Raw genomic sequence first — 16,702 nt, forward strand, 5'->3', positions numbered from 1 at the left:
TAATTTTATACATACATAAGTTTATATATATATATTAAATTTACAACTTAAAGTGTCATCTAATTTTGGATCAGGCGCAAATGCTTGCGAAGACGGATACTACGGTGACCATTGCAAATTTAGATGTGGTGAAGGGTGTCTGTACAGTAGATGCCGGTTGCATCCTACAAAAGGTACAGGCATATGTACTGATGGCTGCAGGAAAGGAACATGGGGATCTACATGCATGATCAGGTGTTCAGAAGGATGTGTAGATGATGACTGCCTCTCGGCAAGTGGCACATGTACGTGCAAAGACGGATATTGGGATGAACGGTGTGACAAGAAGTGTTCCGTCAGAGGTGTTAAGTGCGATAGAAATTCTGGAGAGTGTACACAATGTATCGAAGGTTTCTTTGGGTCAAAATGTGAAGATTGCAGCTACTGCAGGAGTTCGTGTGACACTAGTGGGTGTGTTGCCGGCTGTTTGACTGGCTACTACGGAAGGTTCTGTCATGTTCCGTGCAATCGCCACTGCAAACTGACTGATAAGAACAAGTGTTTCATTCGAAGAAACAGCTTCGATGAATACAGGTCCGTGAACTGTACGTCTCAGTGTGATCAGGAAAGAGGTCATTGTCGTCATGGATGCGATGTAGGGTATTTCGGCTTGTCATGTGATCTTCAATGCAATGAAAACTGTTTGGCGAGTTCTTGTGGACATTTGGGGAAATGTCTTCATGGATGCAAAGTTGGATATTTCGGCACATTGTGTGAACTGAAGTGCAGCAGTTTCTGCAAGAACCACCACTGTCATAGAGTCAACGGCTACTGCACCGACGGCTGTGAGCCTGGAGTCTTTGGATCACATTGCAATTCCAACTGTACCAACTGTGTAAACAACCGATGCCATCAAGGAACAGGTGAATGCAATGAGTGTGAAGCTGGATACTATGGTTGGAGATGCATTAAGAAATGTAGAATGCAGTGTACAGGGAGGCCCTGTCACAGATATGAGGGCACATGTCTTTTCCAGACACCCAGCCATGGAACAACCACAAGTAGCCAAGGTAGTTGAATCGCTTTCCCCATAGATAGTGCACATTGGTTTATATCAACATGATCAAAACAATAAAATATCTGAATTAAAGCATAAACCTAAAATACCTTTTAAGTGCAGGACTTTCCTTAAAAGGCCATGATGAGTAATGCTTGGAACTAGATCCCAAGGGGAACTCCATAGGAAAAGATTGGACGTGGCAATCAGGTCTCATCTTAGGTCAATCTTTTATGTATCGTAAAACAAACGTATACACGCGTCCACCAATACTTCTAACATGAAATGTGCACATTTTAAGGTTAAGGAAATAATGTTTTTGAAAGTATGATATGACATCCACTGTTCCTGTACATAAGTTGTGGACAAGAAAATCAACTGTCATCCCCAAACAAGGTGGCGTTTTTGTTTCCGTTCATTTTTTAAAATCTTGCTGAAATGGTGACATAGATCAAGACCTAAGCCAGACATGAAACAATTCTAAAGAGTTATTCAACTTAAATTGGGGAAACTGTTTTTCAGATGAGATTACAACCAAGATACCTCCAACATCAACCCCCCATCAAGATCAAGTACCTTTGATGGTTGTTGTCATTCCATCGGTGTCATTTGTTACAGTGGTCACTGTTATTACAGTTTTCATTTTCATCTGTAAAAGGTAAGTATACTTCTACTTACATCTACTAGTCTTCTGATTGGGAAGTGATTGGGCATTTGTGAGGATGGAAATTGTTTTGATATGTTTGTTTGCTCAATATTTGGAACTCAAACATAAGGCAATGGACAACAATAACTGCAATGCATAATTACACATGTAATTAGGTTCTCACTTTTGATATAATGTGTGAATGTTGTGTTCTTACCTAGGATATCTATCAAAGAACTTGATCAGTCACCATTGAGAAGGCGACCACAGTACCCAATTCCACTTCCTCCAGATGCTACCCACCAATACGAAGTCATAAGCGAGTATGACACCATATGTCCTTCACAACCAGGCCTATGCAGACCAGTTGAAAATGAAGAAATCAATGCAACCACGGGTACCAATGGAAAAGTTTTGGCCAATGAAATTTCTTCAACAAATCGATATCCGTGTCAGAACACAGATAAAGCTGTTGTGAACAAGTCAGTATCTTCAACTGAATTGTTTCATACTACTGAAAGTCTTTCTTTGCCTAATCTTTCTAATAAATTTGGTTACATACCCATGACATCTACAAAAACATATCTTACCATCATCAATGATCGTAGGAATAGCAGTCCTTAGCAATTTGAACCCACAAACATAGTTCTGGTATGTAACTCAGCAAAACAATGATTTGAGGCACGTTAGTCGACTGCCACCCGAGGGAATCGAACGTTGAGCTTCGGCCTGGCGTTTTTACGTGTTTTTCATGTGTATTAATAGATATATAATTATATATTCATTAATATGGACAAACTATTATTTTGCTATTTAACAAGTAAATTTGCAAGTTGTACAGTTTAATATTGCTTTGTATATAAATGTTCCTATAAACATTTTACAAGAAAGTACATTCAAGCATGCCTGTATATGCATCTTATATCCCAGAGAGAGTTTACGTTTCTATTCATATATATGTAAAGATTAATGACCATGTTTATGTACTGTTCATAAGGTTGCTAATATTTGTCCTTTTACATAAATTGTTGTACATTTCATAATTTGTTTCACCTTGACCAATGCAGTGTGTTGTTATTGTATATGAATACATTTTATCTGAAGCCTCATGTAAATACAGGGACATGTCTTTTTACCAATCCCGTCACTAATTTCTGAAACTAGATATGTTTAACCCACTTATACATACATCAATCATGATCGAGCTTTATAGAGAAAACACCTAGACCATCAACCACTTTAACATATGGTTTGGAAAGATAGTTAGAGGCCACCCTTTAAGCTTAGGTGACTCTTTTGATGTCAAAGCTTTTGATTTATGAACTCCAGTGACTCGTGGTAATTTGCTTCTTTACATGTTACTCATAAACACACAATAAAAATTGTATCATATCAAATAATAGTGTTCTATTGTTTTTTGTATCAGAAACAAACCTTATATTCAAAATAAACTTAGGTTACCTCAATTGTATCAGGAGAGAAAATGCATCTAAATATTGTAAACAATACAGCAGGAAAGAGAGTACTGTGGTTTGGGTGACATCATGTGATGTAATAAGTAGTTTGGGAAATATGCATGTGGACTGAATAAAAGAAAACTTAAAGTTGACATTTAAACAAATAATGCCTTGAAAGAGGTTCGCATCCTTCTAGACACCAACTTAACTTACAATGGTCTGGTGTCAAATTAACAGGATAATCTGAGACTATGTTCTACAAATACAGTAGCGATGATACTCTACCAAAAGTTCACAAGTGCTCAGATTGTCTTATAGATTGAGACTTTTTTTTCAGAATAGCTTGTGGTACAAACATATCTCTCAAAAACTATTTCTTTACCCTTTCTCCATTAAACCAATGACAGGTCCTAATACAACAATTTTGCATAATAATGTTAACTGAGATGAGCAAACAATTGTTACACCATGCCATTATTACACTGGTTAAAACATACATCTTGACATTGTAATTTCAGTTTCAGAACTCTGCAATAGAAAATCAATGAGACAATTCACTATAACAAAACACTTTTTATTTCTTTTATGGTCAGTGCTTGCTAGAAAGCCATTACACATCACATCTGTGCCACATGTTCAAGAGGATCAGCATGCATGCCTATACAATTGGCCCTTACTTCATGGGCATAGACTGAGAACCTGTTCACGATACACATCTGTTCATCAGCTGTGAAAGCATTGCGACTGAGACTGAGGTGGTCCATCTTGTGTTTCAATTTACTTCTACTCCTCTCCAGTCTGTCTAACATCTCTATCAGATCTTGTCCTTTGAATTGGTTGAATCTACAAGAAAAAGAATGTTAGATATTTTGCGTAATTTGTGCATTAGACTTCCCAGTTTCAGGGATAATTCTAGAGATGAGCCTTGTGCTTTTGGCCCCTAAATTTTAAAAAAGGCCCACATTTTCAAATGCAACGGGGCATTTTAACATTGCACTGGATGGACATACCTCTGGAGTATTTAAAAATTTCAAATAAAGGGCCGGCCCATGTCAGAAAGTTCCTAGAGTGAACCCTGTAGTTTGCAACACAAGTCCTGATTTCAGTATGACAGCTTTTATAAAATCTCAGATCACAGAGGTCTGTAAAATTCCAATGATAAACAATATTTTATGTATAATTCACATTCTGCTTCAAAATTTTAATTTCCCGACCACCCTCAAGTTTCCACAAAGTAGCAAGCCATCTTGACAAATGTTTGATGTACTTACGCAGCATTCAGATCTCTCATAACAGGAGAAAGAGCAAGGATCTTCTCCAATACTTGTAAATGCCTGGCTCCTGTAAAATGGAAAAAAAGAAGACACATGACATTATTTTCAATGTAATAAAAATGAATATAATATTGCCAACAATCTCAAAGTCAGCCATTTTCCTCCCTGTTGGCACTCATCCCAAAGGGAAGTAATTCTGAAGTGGCTGTAACCCTTGCTAACCAACACACAAGCAGGTTTCAAATTTGCATAATTTATGTTTTATTTATTACTATTTGGAACTATTGAAACTATAGATTGTTATACATACTATTGACAATACTTTTGGCATTTCTAAATACCTATCAAAACAGTTCTATCACAGGGCAAACAATTGCAATAGTGTGATATTGAGAATCTCACCCGAGTGTCTTTTCATATAAAATATATCAACACGAGTTGATAAAAGTGGGAAAACTCCAAGGCTTGCCGAGGATGTTTTCCACTTTTATCAACAAGTGTTGATATATTTTATATCAAAAACACAAGTGTGACATTTTATTTATAACTCAACATCATTCTTCCAACTTTAGTAATAAGCAGTGTCTTAAATGTAAAAAGTACTGCTAACAGCTTCAGTCGCAGAGCCATTAGTGATGTCATTTGATTGTGATGTCATGGTAACCAGTGACGTCACAATGGTCTGCAAAGCATTGTGATGCAATTTCATAGCAGCGATATCTACAGTGTAGATATCGCTTGATCTCACAAAAGCAATATCTCATGTTGGAGCCAGTTTTGGATGACAAATATTGTTACACTCCTAGTAAACAAACAACACTTGATGTGGAACTTGATGAAATGCACTGTCCAGATCTAGCACTCAGTTACACTTTTAATTGTGTGCTTTGTTATATATGTCATTGTCTCTGCCCATGTACAATGAACCTTACATGGCAATATATTCCAATATATCCGGATTAAAGGGTGTCAATTTTTTCAAATTTATTTCATACTTGTTTTAATTACATGAGTATTTAAGCAAATACACTGCTCACAAGATGATATCATTATTACAGACTGTGCCAGACAGTCTTTTGGCATCATTTTCAGGAAGTGTTTTAGTGTTTGCATATGGACTATTATTCTTTTAAAATTTTAAAACATCTAAACTTTGGAGTTTGTGGCTAAAGTCAGACTGGTATGCGATTGAGGTAGAAGGAAAGTATATATCAAAGTCTATAAGATTAAACTGTATACCTCTGGAAACCATTTCTAAAACAGTAAGAGGTTTATCTTTCAACTGAAGAAGTTATAGGTTATAATCAAAGAGCACAAAACCCTAAAAACATTCTTGGTCCTTTTTCAATTTCATGAGTGATGTTTTGAAACATATTAGTACGCATTTACATTACATAGGCCCATAGGCAAAATAAGTTGAAGTCTGGCATCTACTCATCATTAATAACCATTTTCAACTGTACCCATACCAAGATAGTTGTTGCTGATGTCAAGTATCTCCAGGCCCTGGTGATCTCCTACTGCATCTACAAAGCTAGGGCAAAAATCTGGAAAGACAACAGCATACAGGTCAAAGATGTGACAGGTATATACATGTCATCATTCATTGTATGGTGAAGCATTTTGTAATGTTTTACACATGGATCGTTGTTTAGTGAATCAAGTGGCAGTAGAAATGAGGAATTTATGTCAATTCCCATTCTATACAATACTTATCTTATGGCCCACATTAGCCAAGATCTTTAAAATTAACATTTCATCCGAGGAAACCTGGGAATGACCATCTCACCGTTGGCATTTTGACAACAAAAGAAAATGTATTCCTAACTCTTACAAATATATAGTGAAAGGCAAGGCCTGATCTGTGTGAAGGAGGAACCTGCCATTACTGACCCTTGCAAAAAGACATCTTCAAAGAATTAATAGTCAAGAGAGAAAGACATGTCCCCTTGATTGGTCACCCCAATATATTAGCAATTTTTACAAACATAATGTCACACATACCTATTGTGTTGGACAATCCCACATTGGAAAGGCATAGCTTTTTTAGGGACGTTGAATGCAGCACAAAATTTGTGAGAGACTGCTCGCATCCCTCACCTTCTACCATGTTGTCATTTAAGCTTAGTTCCTCCATACCAGGACCTGAAACATGTTAACATCTTACTGCCACACATAGCAAGTCAACATTTGATATACTGTATTATCCTGTTTCAGTCATATTCAAAATACAAGTGTACAAGTTGTTGGTTGGTTGGTTTGTCATTTTATGCCACACTCAGCAATAATTCAGCGATATGACGGCAGTCTGTAAATAATCAAGTCTGGACCAGACAATCCAGTGATTGATATCATGAGCACCGATCAACGCAATTCGGATCGATGACATGCTTCAACCAAGTCAGAGAGCCTGACCATCCAATCCCGTTAGTTGCTTCTTATGACAAGCATAGGTGCCTTTTGCGGCAAGCATGGGTTGCTGAAAACCTATTCTACCCTGGATCTTCATGGGTCAGATGTACATGTAGGAGTTGATTATCACAATGTTCACAGAAAGGTTTCAGATACATTTTCATGATGTCCATGACTTGATGTGGATATATTTCATAATCCTAATGTCAAAGCATAAAAGTTTAGGGTGGTGTCCCCAGATAGTTTTGACTCACATACTATAACCAAAATTCTAAAGGTCGTCCCTTTTTATCTAATATTCTACCTTGACATTTTCGAATCCTGCCATCCTGGTATTGAATATATGTTAGAGCACATTCTTGCTGATAACTCCATTACTTTAAAATTAAACATTAATTCACAAGCGTTCCTTCGGAAACTCCCACCCCTACCCCCTATAACGTTGCTCAATTACATGTTACGGTAAGTAATAATTACAGCAAGTGTGGCAATATATTTCAGGCGGAAAACATCAACACTTTTTGTGCAACTCCAAAGTACTGTCATGTCATGTCTACAACGTCACAATTTTAGATTTCCCATCCATAGAACAAAAGTGACGTCATGACTGTGGTGTGTACAAAACATTACAAAGGACGCTTCATTTACTCTAGGGATATCAATTTCACTAATGCTTATACAATATCAGCTGATGTGGTTATATTCTGTCTTTTGAAGAGAGTCAAGTATCTTATGCTGAAAATTATGGACTGAGTATATAAAGCAAACATATATGCATAAATATAACTGATATTCACTGATCCATGAATTCGCCCTTCCAACCTACTGGCATAGATTTGATACCTGAACATGCTTCAAATTCAAAACCTTGCACAATCACGTTCTGTTTCGGATGAACTTTACAGGTATTGAATCTGTTTGCAACTCTCTACATTGAAAACACACTAGGTTTATCTTTGAACTGTATTTAATATATGGTATTTGCCCTGAAAAGTTCTACCAAAGATTAGAAAAAGATGTCCAGAACTATTTTTTACAAAAAATCAATTATCTACAAAGCATAGCCACAAGCTGATTACTAATAACTGGGAGAGTAAAACATAACAAGCAAATACAAAGAAACCACTGAAAGTGAGGAATCAACAGTTACTAGCATGATCAGATCACTGATGATAAAATTCAAATTTACTGTACTCACTTTTGTAAATACATGTACCATTGAGAGGGTGTCCTCAGTTGGATAATTTGTTCCCAATCCATTTCAATAAGAATAGAATGCGTTTAAACAAAACAATTTAAATATTCCGCAACTGATAAGGATAAAACAAAGTTATTTAAATGGTGTTGTTCAACATCTTCAATAACTTATTTTTATATCATATTTATATTTATCACTAATTTGCAGCATAGAATCAAACCATGGTCCAGTAACTACAGTATAAAATGGAATAGACAGTAAATTGTTTGACTGTTAGCATGGTTAGTGATCATTCATTGTCAACAGGAAGTCATTAGTTGATTTGTTACCTGTGTTCCTTTGTTTTACAATCAGAGTATCAAGAATTTGACGTATCTTGTCAGGCTGCAAATGACACGAGGCCAGCCTCAAACCTCTCAAAGCAGTATCAGCTCTGATGAACTCCAGCAGGAGGTTGAATGTTTGTTCTTCGAAAGAGTTCCAACTCAAATCTAAAACCTTCACTGCAGCTAGCTCTGCAAGAAGAAGCATCAAATATTTTTTTATATCGCCTAACAAAAAAGTATGCACTATAACAGATAACAGTCTTATCCAATCATGTCAAAATGTTTATTGCAATACTTTCAGAAGGTACTGGCCAAAGTTAGACAAATATTTTGACATGTAAAGTATACTTTGATACATCTTATTCATGATTATCCAATTAGAAACACTTTAACCGATTATACAGATTATAACACAAGAAAGTTTGCTGCCAACAGGCCATTAGTGAGTGAGTGAGTTTGATTTTACGCCACATTTAGCAATATTCCAGCAATATCACGGCAGGGGACACCAGAAATGGGCTTCACACATTGTACCTAAGTCGGGAATCGAACCCGGGTTAACAGGCCATTAACATGATCAACATGAATATCATGATTCATGTTAGTCAGTACTCACTGTGTTTGATGGTTACAGGTTCTTGAATGCAGATAAGCTTGCATCCAGATATTTGAAAGAACTCCATTGGCTTTGAACTGGAAGGGTATAATCAAGTAGTTGAAATATAGTAATAAAAACACCACTAACATATGTAAAACTAAGATATGTCACCCCTTAATAGAAAAGGCAAATAACCGGTAAATGGCAACTGTCCTCATAACTCGATAAGTATGCATTTAATAGCAATAAGACCTATCAAAACAATTGGTAAATCATTATGAAACATGGCAAATACATTTTGTTTCAAAATATATACAGATCAATTATCAAATCCTGTCTACCATGTCTATATCCCCATACACACTAATATTAATAGCATCTTACAACCATGATTATGTTCCAAACTCAGTTATTAAATATTTTAATACCAATCCTCAAAATTGCAGAACCATATTAAACAGACATACTAACCGCACATATTCACTGTGCCGGTAGTGACACATAAATAGGTGTATGAGACATTCTAAGAACATATCTGTAAAGCCTGTGTCAACAACTAGGTGTGTCAGTTGTTTACGGCGCACCAACTCCAGAACAGTTTTCATAAGTCCTGTGAACAAGATGAAGTTAAGATTATTGACAGACCATTTATAACCCTGTTAAACACTACCATATATAACATTAACCAAGTTATGGCCACCTCAGCGTTGTGAAAGGGTGTATGTTCCAAAACTCAATTCAATCATCAAAATTAATCAAATAAGAATTTTTTTGGTGTTTCTCAGTTCACTTCAGTTTCAATGTGTTTTACTATATGGCGTTGGTCTGTAAATAATCAAGTCTGGATCAGACAATCCAGTGATTGACATCATGAGCATCAATCCACGCAAGTGGGATACAATGACATGCATCAACCAAGTCAGCTAGCCTGACCACCTGATCCCGTTAGTTGCCTCTTACGACAAGCATAGTCGCCTTTTATGGCACGCATGGGTTGAAGGCTTATTCTAACCCGGATCTTCACGGGTCTAGTCTGTAAAGAGTGTCAGCATATAATATAGATTACCATGATGGCTATGTGCTTATGAGGCTTATGTGATATATGTTATGTTAGTATGCCATACTCTGCATTTCTTCCTTCTTTTTCCATCCTATGTGGAAATGTGCTTGAACAAGGTTTCATCATGCCATCATGTGCAACAGCTAAACAACAAATAAATAAAAAAAACAAGGATGGTATGCTAGATGTAAGAGGTTGTTTTATGACTGTCATTCAGTGGAAGAGACAGCCAACTTGGTAACACATTTTGGTAAATAAAAAAACAAAAATGTATACTCTAATATCATGTAGGTTGTTATGCACGGGATTACAGTGTGTTACCCATTTGCTTCGATAGTGACCATGTTGGTGTTGGGATGTGTTCGGGTGATTTGGTTTTAGAAGCTGGAAACCTTGTTCAAGCATGTTTCCACATAGGCTCAAAAGAAGAAGGAAGAAATACATAGTGTGAGATAAGATAAGTTTAAAATTGGCTTTGTATGACATGATAACAGGAAATTATTTCTACTTGCTTTATCCTGCACATGCTTGTCTGTTTGATGTGACTTGCTAGGGTCTCGCTAGCTATTAACTTTATGGTTTGTTATTCATGTCTACATTATTGATCTCCTCTATACACTGTAGTTAACATCACAAAACACAATATGAAATTATGTCTTGTCTACCTTGCTTACTGAATGCTAGAACTAAGATATATCACACATACATCAATTTTTTAAACTTTGAGAAGGCAAGGAATTGCACCAGTCCACTTGCCTGAGTCAGTTCATCTAATGTTAAATTTAAGGTATCCTGAGTCTTTCTAAGGGGTTTTCGGTGTAAATTCAATCTCTTTAACCTACCTGCACTCAAAAAGACATACAGTTTTCTCAAGTTGCTCCAATGTGGTAGATACTGACTGATAATATCACCAGCTGTCAGAGTTCCAGTATCACTGGTCATAGCAAAGATTGGAACTCCACCAGAGCCTACACAGAGCTTTTCACAAGACCTGCTTCTATGAATCAAATCACTGGATGCAGCAGAACATTCACTGGCGGAGCTACTAGCTGCCAGACAATCAGATACACGCCTATGGACTTTCGGCCTCGAAACTGCAGTTGCTGACAGACTCTGGTGATTTGAGCTAGACTTGCTCAAAGTGTTTCTTGAGAGTATGGACTTGGATTTATCTGATGCTAAAGGTGAGGTAGGTATGCTGTAAGGTTTAGCCTGGGGTGAAAGACATCTGGGTGGAGTGGTACTACCTATTGCACTAGTTTCTGAAGAAGTATCACTTGATGACATTGCCTGTGTCTGAGAGTTTGAACTGCTTGGGACTGCTTGATCCAGCAAACAGTCCAGCACTTTGTCCTGTAAGTCTCTGTGGTATAACTGGTTTAACTGATCTTTTAATGATGTGTCTGAAGATCCCGGAGATGATTCATTTGAGGAGCTTTGTTTTGTGGTTTCTGGTGCAGTTGTGAAAGACTTTTTCAACAAGAGGGTGGACATGGTAGTGGAAACAGATTTCACAACTTCTTTCCCACCACTAAACATGGCAGTTTCCTCTCCGTGACAAGGACAGCCACTACATATGGCTAACAGCTGTGTTAATTCTTTCTCGCTCAGTGATGACCCACGTAATGAGATTTGTTCAAGGTGCCCTTCTGTCAAAAGCTGGGTTAGGAAATACTTCAAATTATAAAAGCAAAATGTTGTAAGTGGAGAGATGACAAGCTTTTCAGTATGCTTGATCAGTTCCATCATTAGTTCTTCATCTGAAGCTATATAGTGTACATGTCGTCCATTTAAAACAAGTTTCTTGCAATACTTTGCACATTTCATAAGAAAAGATTTGTAGATGGATGGATGGACCTCATCTGCCTGACGTGAACCTTGTCCTTGTTTTAGTTTGTGCAAAGGCACTGTGTACATATCAGTTGGTGATGGAACATCTGAAAAAATAGTTATTTCAGGACATGAATTAACAAAAATATCAAAATAATAATATCAAAAACATACCAAAATATATCGGAAATGACAAATTCGAATTATGTAGGTCCCTAATGGATGAGTACGATTCAATGTTGCTTTGAATATGTCAAAGAGTATTTCATCTTCGTAATCTTCTGTTCTGCAGATTTATGTTCCCTAGATTTGAAGTTGAAAAGGGAATTATCAATCTCCATGAAAAAGAAGATTATTTTAAATTACACTGCATTTTATCTAGCTCATGATGAAAAAACATTTACCAAATTGGAAGATGGATCAAACAGACCTAAAGATAGTTGTGAGTGCCCTGTGCCACACTTGATAAACAATCCATTTTTGCCCCTGCTGTCTGAGCAGATTCAACTAAAAATTCAAAGCTTGATGTAGCTGTTTCAAACATGTCAAAAGAACTTTTATCATAAAACATTATCTGTCTGGTTTGACAAGTTTAACTCCCTTGTTCCTGATGTTCAATAAATCTCAGGATGAATATTCAGAGTGTGTAGGACATTTTGTTTCGTCTGACAAGCTTAATTTTAAACTAAGTCTGTTTGTCTGATAATAGCAACATCTCACCACACATGCCAGCAGCAAATGTATCAAGAGAGAGAATTGTCAGCAGAGAATGGAACTGTTTGTAATGGTAGATATCCTTGTAGCAGGTTATACCATCTGACTCCCCAAACACATCCTTGACACCTCGTCGGAGCAAGTTGAGGGTCTGGCAGTGATGATGCCATACAACATCTACATCTAAACCTGAAACAGAAGTGTAAATAAAGTTGTTATTAGCAGTTGTTGGACTAGGAATTATGATTCTTTCTGACTGTTTGTATTGTTGGAAAAAAATTAAGTCAATGAACATGATATTCTTCAACATACATCTAGCATTCATTCTGACACATTGAAACTAGTGCATAACAATAAATATTGCTAATGTGATGAACGCCTTACTCTACAACAGTATCAATACCAAAAAAGCAATTGTATATAATGTCAATAAAAGCGCTTAATAGGCATTTCAGTCATTCTTCTCACCCTGGCAGCACAGGATGTCATCCAGCCTATAGAGATCAGCAGCACTCAGTTTCATCATAACCAGCTCAAGTACTGTGCGTGGCTGACCTTTGGGTAAAATAGCAAAATATGCTTGGAAATTTGTCAACATGGTCATTCATTAATCGTTGAGAAAATATCTCTTAACTCTTCCAAACAAATAATTGTATAGTGAATGAGACTGTTTACATGGTTTAATCACAAACATGATAAACTAAAATAAAAGTAAAGACATATATTTGACATATATTACAGGCTGTTTAACATGTTTAACAATAGAAATATTTCCTCTGTGTGCAACATATATCCACAAGTATCACAAGACAGTGAAGCACAGACTAAAATAAATATTTCCTGGTTATTTACCTAATCATGATGAGTTTCCTATAACAGGGTTTCACATTGACTTATACAACTTGGGATCCAGAGGACACATAGTAACCAATTTCAAAGGTCCTAACAGGAAATATGAGGGTCCTATAAAGTAATACAATTATGTAGTGTACTGTACTGTAAGATTTAATAATTAACTTAATGACAGGGCCTGTATATTTCTTGTCAAGAATTTGGTACAATGAATATTACTGTAAATACTGAAAGACTCACTATATTTTTTTCTGCTGCATCCATTCTACACATTTGTGCATACTGGACGTACATTTCACATAGTGTAAAACCCTGCTAGAAGCCCTTGAATTCATGATTCAAATACACAGATTTGTATCTAATCATGCTAATGACATGGTAGTACCACATATCTCTCAGGATGTATAGCAGATTTAAATCTTTAAATATCACATGGACAATTTTGCAACTAAACAATGCTAAATGTGAGTCATGAAGTTCTGGACCTGCTCAATGCCTGTTGTATGGTAGTCTTACTTACAGGCAAAGGCAGCCTTTGGATACAGGTGCCCATGTTCTCCCACAAATTCTGCTGTCAGCTCAAACAGTGTCTTCATTGTTTCCTGCAATATTAACATGATTAATTAAAACATATAAAATTTGACATTTTCATCATGTCTGTGTTATCTGAAACAGGTTAAAAAGTATCTACTGTAGAATGTGTCTGCAAAGTGTATAAAATTCAGACAGACAGACAAAGTTTATTCATAGTCCAGACCTAAAGACCTTTAGTACAAATTTAGTTACAAATGTTGTCTAGTGAGAGTTACAAAGAGTTTACAATTCTTCCCGTGTTTTAAATAAACACATGAGATATTTGGCAAGTTTAATAAGAGAATCTGAATTAGTGATTAAATAAATAAATCGAATGCTGGGGAACATGTTGTTTTTCTTCTGGGGGGTAACACATCCCTTATGCTGTTATATAGAACACATTTATTCAAAATATTGTTTTCATCTTCATGGCATATTTATTGTTGATAGGCATTACTTAGAAATTGACGAATGACAAAGCAGATACAATTTATGAATAACAACTTCTTAAATACTGTTAACATGGTTAAGGCAACGTTTCGGTATAGATCCTTATACTGTTGTCAAGCAATACTGAATGAGGAGGAGAGAGAGAGAGTTTTAGAGATTTTACGACCACTTCAGCCATCGGCTATTTCGCAGTCGGCGAATGAGGAGGAACATGGAAAAGAATATATATCGGAGGTGAAGGATTAACAGTAGACTGTAGAGGATTAACAGTAACAACAATTGCATACATGAGTGGGATAACATGAATAGGTAACGACAACAGAAGGATACTGCCGCAATTATCCTTGGTTGGAAGCCAATGAGACATGGAGCCAATCATACAGGATAAGTTTGCATAGGTTTTGTGATTATTGCTTATTGAGTTCATATTAGGTGGATGGGATGAAATAGCCTTGATCTCTGTTGATTGATGGCTTGTGGCAGCAAATGTGGACTGCTCCATGACTTCTCTAAACGAAAACTAACAGAAGCAGTCCACATATGCCGCCACAAGCTATGAACTCTGGTGAACATTAAACAATTTTCCTCATAAAATTAATCATGTTATCAAATCATGTGGATACATTTAGTTTATCTGATTTCCTGTTCTGGTTTCTATCACACCTGGCATGCCTTGGTTCTTTCTTTTAATAAAATCCAAAACAATGAAAAAGTGTATTTGGACTAGCCACAGAGATTTAACAATGATCCGCATGACATTCAAGAGATGTTCCTTGTAATCAATTTGTTCTTGGTTTGTTGTTTAAAGCAGCACTCAGAAATATTCCACCTATATAACAGCAGGTGGCCTGTAAATAAGTGAGTTTGGACCAGACAATGCAGTGATTGATATTGTCAGCATTGATCCATGCCTTCGGAGTACAATGATATGCAATCATGCATTTGTTCACCTCTTATGACCAATGGGTACAGTAAATAGAACACATCAAATCTAACTGTTTGTCCTTGTTTTCTGCCAGTCAGCAACATTTACCTGTATCATGGCAACTTGTCTATTATCATGTCTGAACTTGGCAAACTAGTGGTTGATATATAATGAGCAGCGTCTTACACTATTGTGAAAGTATGATGACACAAAATCACCAAGCCTGACCACCTGATTCAATTCAGTCACCTCTTCAGGCTCTTTTGAGAAACAACAGAGCACTGGGGACCTGTTCTAAAACACTGTCACCACTGGTGCTAATCTAACAGGGTACATCGTGGGAACCTAGACATTGGTCGATTCTGTAGTATCCTAACATGTATTTATATTTTGTGCACTATTATTGTGTTAACTATCATGAGTCATGCCCAATAAAACCAAGCACATCCTTGATTTTAACAAACAGAAAATCGTTATATGGACCACTAATCAATGTCAAATATTTTTCACCTGCCAAGAAACTAGAGCCTGTTATGCCTGTCTAATCAATGTTCTAAGGCATAAGCTCGCCATTGTTGTACACAATTTAATAATCGAGAAAGGTGAAAATGTAAGCATTGAAGAGTGGATCCAAATCATCAGCTGATCGCAACTGAATCCATCAATGTCACCATGTCTGTTGATGTCTATCAAAGTCAAACTGCCGAACAAAGTATCAAAATATTTTGCTCTTTGCTAAAGTAGCCTTCAAAACGTTCAATCAAAATTACTTCTTTCTGACTCTGATTTTCTCATGTCTATTCTCAACCTCTGTAAGAAAAAAATGGACCCATCCTTGTATGGTCACACATTTGCCTCACCATGTAGAGATACAGTTAGAGCACCCACGGAGATTTATGGTCCTTGGAAGGAAGGTTTTGTCTTCGAAACATCATCTTTTTCAATCGCTAGACTTATTAATGTCATATTTCCTTCTGATGTAAGCGTAAATTTTGTTATTCCTGTCAGCCGTCTGCTCGCGTTTGAAGGGCACATAACTCTAATTGCACATTCCCCTCATTGAGATCTGCATACCACTACAAAATAACTTTTTGGGAACTATCGCATTTTAACTATCAGTGCACAAGACCTAAGGAATATAGAATAGAACGTTATTACTTGTATACCATGTAGACTTGAGTGAATATAATGCGCATCCACATTTTCGGAACAAGTTTCTGGAAAAAAATGCTTTTTCGCATATATAGTACGCAGTAAAAACACATCTTTAACATTAGGTGTACGAAAAAGCGATAACACACTTGGTTAATGAAAAAATCAATTTTGCGAGATAACATTACAAGACATTACT

At 36.5% G+C, this 16,702-nt stretch overlaps 2 protein-coding genes across 2 annotated transcripts; one reads left to right on the forward strand and one right to left on the reverse strand.

Annotated features, from left to right (window-relative positions):
- Positions 1 to 226: 226 nt before the first annotated feature.
- LOC139478174 (scavenger receptor class F member 1-like) lies at positions 227 to 2,306 on the forward strand. Its single transcript, XM_071260525.1, has 3 exons — positions 227 to 1,049; positions 1,559 to 1,694; positions 1,904 to 2,306. The coding sequence occupies exons 1-3, from the start codon at positions 227 to 229 to the stop codon at positions 2,304 to 2,306; spliced, it is 1,362 nt and encodes a 453-aa protein (XP_071116626.1).
- Positions 2,307 to 3,732: 1,426 nt separating this feature from the next.
- On the reverse strand, positions 3,733 to 16,373 carry LOC139479209 (uncharacterized). Its single transcript, XM_071262055.1, has 12 exons — positions 16,212 to 16,373; positions 13,924 to 14,005; positions 13,020 to 13,106; positions 12,558 to 12,740; positions 10,850 to 11,944; positions 9,419 to 9,557; positions 8,966 to 9,042; positions 8,353 to 8,538; positions 6,418 to 6,558; positions 5,883 to 5,960; positions 4,411 to 4,480; positions 3,733 to 3,982 (listed from the first exon to the last, which is right to left on the reverse strand). Exons 1-12 carry the CDS (start codon positions 16,212 to 16,214, stop codon positions 3,757 to 3,759), a joined length of 2,367 nt encoding a protein of 788 aa, XP_071118156.1. The 5' UTR covers positions 16,215 to 16,373; the 3' UTR covers positions 3,733 to 3,756.
- Positions 16,374 to 16,702: the final 329 nt, after the last annotated feature.

This window comes from Haliotis cracherodii, unplaced genomic scaffold (assembly GCF_022045235.1).
Source record: "Haliotis cracherodii isolate W230 unplaced genomic scaffold, xgHalCrac1.p SCAF_4, whole genome shotgun sequence".
NCBI lineage: Eukaryota > Metazoa > Mollusca > Gastropoda > Lepetellida > Haliotidae > Haliotis > Haliotis cracherodii.